Here is a 6,704-nt window from a genome sequence, read left to right as displayed (position 1 = left end):
AATACAGACATGTATGTTGCGTTGGTGTAAATAGAAGTTTCAATACAGATATGTATGTTGTGTTGATGTAAATGGAAGTATCAACACAGATATGTTTGTTGTGTTCGTGTGAATGGAAGTGTCAACACAGATATGTAAGTTGTGTTGGTGTAAATGGAAGTATCAACACAGATATGTATGTTGTGTTGGTGTAAATGGAAGTGTCAACACAGATATGTATGTTGTGTTGGTGTAAATAGAATTATCTCCTATTTTATGACGTTCTGGTATATTCGTTTGTTTCCTATATTATCACAAAACTATGCATGAATTAGCGCAGGTGAGACTGATGAGGCTAGAGGGAAGGCAGCTTGTCAACAGCATTTTCCGCCAACTCGTGGTCTACGCTAATAGAATAGCGAGATTTCCCCGTCACTGTTATAGCACATCCACGACCCAAAAGTGCGGAACGTGTTTTTGCGTTAAGAGGAACGCGAGCCACGGACCGTCATGTTCACAGTCCAACTCACTTGACACACCCGGCTCCGTGCTGACGTTCTGACATGTGCAGAACATAACAAAGTAAGTTGTACAATGTTCTTCACAGTCTGGCTGTTTCTAATGATATCCTAAAGTACGTAACACTGAACATGTATCATAACAATCAAACGTGATATTCAAAACCTTTTCCACTTTAAATTCTATATGTCAGAGATTAATGAAGACAAGTAACCGACTCGACCAATTCTCGTAATTGTATCTTCCTGTGTGTATTATATGCACTAATTTTCACAGTTCAGTAGAGCTTCAACGTGGATGTAGCATGTCAAACGTTATATCATTTGACGTTTAAAAACAATCTACGTGTTCTAAACATCTATCTATGGTCACGTTATAGATAACTGGGTCACACTTAGTGTTCTGTATTATGCAGCTTCAGAGTGGACACCAGTGTATAATTACAGTTATTTATGTAACGCAAAACAGGAATTATTTCAAGCGAGGTTAGGTACCCATGGAAACGTATGTCATTTTTACTAGCCCTTTGTTTGTTTTCTGAATTTCGTTCAAAGCTACACGAGGACTGTTTGCATTAGCCATCTCACCGCCAACTCTTGGGCTACTCTTTTACAAACGAATAATGGGATTGGCCGTATCGTTATAATACCCTCCGCCGAGCATGTTTGATGTGATGGGGATTCGAACCCGAAGCCCTCAAATTAGGAGTTGGGCGCCCTAACTATCTGGCCATGCCGAGCCTATCGACCCTTTATTGTAATCTGTAGGTTATTATGTAACTTTTTAAAAACGAATCTAATATTTAATGTCGAGAAAATAGAAACTGAATTTGTAATTAACCGTTTAATCTTTCTTTTCGACTTTATTACGTTAATCCCTCTTCATTAGTCACTAATGCTTACATAAATAAAGCTTCCTTTTAAACGATAATGCATAGTTTAGAAATCAGATTTTCCTTGCCCGAATATTACTTTCTCTAATTGCGTGTAACATCAGGTAAAAAGTGAGTTTTATCGTGAATGTCAAAGTAAAACATTAACTTGTCTAAACTTCTCGAGTCTCATTATAAAGTCATTTATTTGTGCATGCTATACAGGGTTTTTTACAACATCCAACAGCCGAACAATGAATACGATACACAGTTATATTAGAATAATTATTGAAGGAAGCAACGAGTGAGAGGCTTAGCTAATAATTGACCAAATCTCGTGAGTTACGTAAACAAATAAGACCTTTAAATCGAAATCTATAAAAATCTAATAAAGGTTTACATAGGCGTTTCTGGTACAATGACATACATCGAATCATCAGAGTGTAAGAAAAATGTTTTTAAAAACGTATTAAAACAAAGTGTTTTAAGCAGATAAAATAAAGAACATTAGCGCCAATAACAACTGTATCACTAATATTAAACAATTAAGTTATCAATACACAAATCAACGCTAACTTTTAAACTATTGAAACATCCATGTTTTATCTGTTATTTGTTTAAAGCACAGAGATTATACAGTTAGCACTTCAATACCAAAAAAGTTAACACTTTTGTCGAGACAAGCTATAACATTTTTATTACGTTAAATGTATCGCAATAAACAACACAATATACAGTTTGATTACAGAAAATATATAGTATATGACTTACATTAAACAACGTAAACTACCCATCTTTTACTGAATTTGTAATCCAGTTCCACGTTTCTAGATTTATAATTGATAATTAGAAATAATCGTTTTAGTTCTAACTTTCAGCTTTTTCGTACTAAGTTTCTAAATACTGACTAAAATTGTTTGTTAAAGCGAAGAAGACAACTGACACTTTGAAAAGATTTTGGAAAAATTGAAAGCATCGAATATTTTCGTGTCCTGAAGGACTTTTACTTCGAATTCGCTTATTTGCAGGCATCATATCCTCTCACATGCGTGTGGGCAAAGGGTGGTTGCAATCGTTGTGCCCATATCTTTTTGAAACGCATTTAAAAGATGTAAAAACAGCCCCATTTAAATGCACCATTTTCAATGAAAATTCGAATTTTTTTTCCACGGTCGCAATGCCTTCAAACTGCACCTCCTCTGTATGGACTTGCCACTCATTTCCTCTTTCCCTCAAAAGCAGCGCCCTTTACTTCTGCCTACACCCCATATAATTTGTTAATGTAATGTAACCTGTGCATTCTATTTTAATCGTGACACAAGTTTGTATTTGTCGGATGTAATTTTAAAGTTTTATAGCTTTGGAAAATTCCACAAGAGCGGCCCCAGTCCTAGGCATCACTCCATAACTACCTATAATAGTACTTGTGCTTCGAGTATTCAACTTAATACTGAGGTGTGGTTAAATCACGCTTGTAAGAACTGTTGAACCATGCCATGAGCAGCTAAAATTAAAATGAGTTATGCTAAACCTGCTGAATTCCTATATGGATAATGACCAAAGTTAAAATGAGTTACGTTAAGCTAACAGAATCTCGACATGGATAGCTCAATTAAAACTGCTTGTTTTGTTTCCACTTATCCAGACTCAGAGAGTTTACACAATTTCTCGCAGTTCCAGGTTTGATTATTATATGTCTTTAACTAGCCACTAGTAACACTTGACACCTTTAAAACACATTTAAAGACAGAGTTCCAAATTTTACCGTTCACACAAAGAAAAATTCTTGATTTAATATTAAATAGTTTTAAAATGGGAAAATACTATAGTTAATTTCGTGTGCAAAAAGGAAAATGTGCACTTGCTCAAAGTCTAAAGCTATCTTGTATGTAAAATAAGTTGAAAAAGACGTTATAATGCATGTAGTCCAAGCAATGACAACAGAGATTGATCGCTTCTGTATCGCTATATCAAAGCCCAAAATAGGTGGCACAAATTGACTTCATATTTTCTCTGTCTCTGTTAGTGTTTATTTTTTTAATTTCGCGCATAGCTACACGAGGGCTATCTGCGCTAGTCGTCCCTAATTTAGCAGTGAAAGACTAGAGGGAAGGCAGCTATTCGTCATCACCTATCGCCAAATCTTGGGATACATTTTTACCAACGAACAGTGGGATTAGCCGTAACGTTATAACGCCCCCACGGCTGAAAGGGCGAGCATGTTTGGTGTGACGGGGATTCGATCCCGCAATCCTTAGATTACGAGTCGATTGCCTTAACCACCTGGTCATGCCGGGCCTCTCTGTTGAACCCTACTATCAGATATTTATTTAAGTCAAAAATCAAAATGTCACGATTCGTTCAGTATAGTAAATCCACGTTAATTAATTACTTTTTTAGAATCGTAACTGTAACAGATGGGTGAGTGTTTGTGAGTGTCTTCTTATTGTAAAGCCACATCGGGCTATCTGCTGTGTCCACCGAAAAGAATCGAACCCCTGATTTCAGCACTGTAAATCCACAGACTTATTGCTGTCCCAGCGGGGGGGACTTGTCAGAGGAACAATGCAGAAATTTTTTGAAATCAAAAACATCACTTTGTTGAGCCCCATTTGTAATGAATGACTTTCAATTTTAGTGAACACAACAGAAAGCCCTTCAAATTAAGGAAAGCTCTAGTCGGACACTTAGAAGAGAGTAAAATCAGTTTAAGATCAGGTTTAAGGTTTATCTATAAGCTAAGCCTATTATTTTCGATTGTACATGTATTTTTACTATTTTGTAGATATCTTATTTGTTTTTAAATAGTAGTAGCAGCAGTTACTTTATTTTCACCCGTCGTTTGAATTTATTTAAAAAATTTTCAAGTGCTCTAATCTAATCTTAAATGGTTTCTACGACCCAATTGAAACACTCTTATAGAAGAATGGATTGGTCAACAATTTTCAACATTTCAAAAGAATGATGAAGCACAAAAACAGCCCCACTATTTGTCATGTAACCCATCTCTCTTCTGGTCCTTAACACAACAGAATATTCGTTAGTCTGTTTTAGAATTTTCTTGCAAACTACACGTGTTACCGTCTACGCGTAGTCGCTCCCTAATTATGAACTGATAGATTAGAAGGAAAGCAGTTAACCTACAGTACCCACCAGCTCATAATCTATTCTTGTATGTCCAAGATGCAGACTGTTTTTGTGGAAATGGAACGCGAGTAATGAATACCCGGATTCACGGTATGGGCACGTTAATTAATCACTCACGCCTGATCTCAAAATAATTATGTCATCTTATCTTTCGCTTTAAAAATTCCAAAATTTTGGCCAGTTGTTTAGAAACCTAGAAAAGCGCCACAGCAGTCATAAAATAGCTTAACCTGTTAATATGAAATAAAGTACATATCTGCACAAGGCTCTTCGTGATATGAAAATACGAAACAAAAAACAGTGGCTATTACTCTGTCTCGGAGAAGAATACATATCAAACAAATTACAATAATATTCAGATAAAATAAATCGAAACATTCTTGATATTATAAACATATTCAGTCATGTTTTATCATAATTACCCTTTAGCCTCTCATTCACCTTTTCAAATAACTACAATGCAGTAACATGGTCGAACAATGTAAAGTTCCAGTTTTCTAATTACTGTTGTTGTTATTTTTCTTCTTCAATGTTAATAACAAGTAATCCTACCATGACACTCCAAGTAGCTTTTGAAGAAACTATACCAAAATATACTCATCCTGCAGTTCCAGGTCGATAGGCTGTCAGAAGCAATTCAACGATTAAACAATTGTAAAAGATTGGGATGACACCTAATGGATGAATTCAAAAATAAAGTTTTCGTATCTCGTTTGAAAAACAACACTATTTCGCTTTCACACCGAAGCCTTCTGAAGATACAAGCAACAATACTCTTGACGTTATTCAGGTGATATCTGGTGACAAACAACTAGAAATTATGGCCTAACAAATACAAACTCGTTATAGTGGTTCCACCGATTCTCTTCTGAATCCATTCCAGGCTTAAGTGGTTCGCCGGTGCCCCCACATGCCGTTCCGGAACCTGCAGCTGCAACGCAGCGGAAGCTGGCTCCATTGAGATCGTCGAAAGCTTGCTCCAAAAAATTATGTTTCAGAAAGAATCGTGCTGTGTAACGGTCCATGTTACATCTGTCTGGATCTCGGCTTTCGTTTAGATTTTCTCCAAATACCTCACGACATAGACCAACCTTTCCACAAACCAAAATGCGAGTAAGTTTCCGAAACTTGACGTCTGCCAATCCGTCTCGACCAAAGGCGAAGGTTCCTCGGTAGCCAACCGTTATATATCCAGGAGGTCGAGAAATATGGGAAGCTGCTGCTTGGCTGAAAGGTATCCGGTGGGAGTGGGAAGTTGAGGGAAGAGCTTCAATATCAGCCACCATACCTGGAAGTATGAAATACTCGGCTTCTTGCTTCAAGCGTTCACGCTCGTGGAAGTTTTCGGGAAGGATCACCTTCTGATTTCGAAGATAGTCCAAAATATATCGGAAGATCACGCCATCTCGGTCAATGAAAAACTTCCCTTTGGAATCTCGCATTGCTGTCTTTATGCCTTCGCCGGTAAACATTTGTCCCAGAAGAGAATTTGGTTCTTTAGTTAAAGTGCTTATGGAGGTCGTGTAGAATACTCCGCCAACATTCAGTTCCACCACCGACGGTAAGCTCAACAGGCGAATCTCCTGTAGACCATCTCCATTAGAAGTCAAAGACATGTTTTGTATCTTCGAAGGTAAACAAAAAGAAAATCACTGAGGAGGATCTAATTAGAATGTTACTTCGTAAAAGATGAAAAGGGAAACTTCATTAACCGAATTAGTGCAAAGAGATTTTTTTTTTTTCAGGGTTCACTTCCTCCACATTCGGTATAGGTTGCAGATTTTCCGAAACCCTATCGTCCAGATTTTAAGAAATGTTGCCAAAGTAACGCTTAATAACGCGTGATGAAGTTTTAGAGAATTTACAGTGTCGCATTATAGGCCCAACTTCTTGTTATCAAGACCTACAGCAACTACGACTGACTCTGTGCCTTGAAACTCTTTCACGGCTATATGTAATCCAACTGACGCTAACAATCGATAACTGAAAATTACGTTAGAAACGTTACTGCCATCTAGGGGCTATAATGTGAAACATTTTATACAAACTTAATACGTGTATGAATTTATATAGGTATTTTCGATACATGTACATACAAATATAGATGTAAAATATCAAATCCCCAAGACTACAAAAATAAAAATGACCACACACCGTCAAGGAGTATAAAGTTTAGATTATCAGAAGA

The 6,704-nt window shown here is 36.8% G+C and overlaps 1 protein-coding gene across 1 annotated transcript; it reads right to left on the bottom strand.

Annotated features, from left to right (window-relative positions):
- Positions 1–1,559: 1,559 nt before the first annotated feature.
- Positions 1,560–6,441, bottom strand: LOC143247535 (BTB/POZ domain-containing protein KCTD12-like). The gene has a single exon (XM_076495807.1). It carries the CDS (start codon positions 6,130–6,132, stop codon positions 5,335–5,337), a length of 798 nt encoding a protein of 265 aa, XP_076351922.1. The 5' UTR covers positions 6,133–6,441; the 3' UTR covers positions 1,560–5,334.
- Between the last annotated feature and the right edge of the window lie 263 nt (positions 6,442–6,704).

Source organism: Tachypleus tridentatus, chromosome 3 (genome assembly GCF_004210375.1).
Source record: "Tachypleus tridentatus isolate NWPU-2018 chromosome 3, ASM421037v1, whole genome shotgun sequence".
NCBI classification, from domain to species: Eukaryota; Metazoa; Arthropoda; class Merostomata; order Xiphosura; family Limulidae; genus Tachypleus; species Tachypleus tridentatus.
This window is presented reverse-complemented; position numbering and strand designations above follow the sequence as displayed.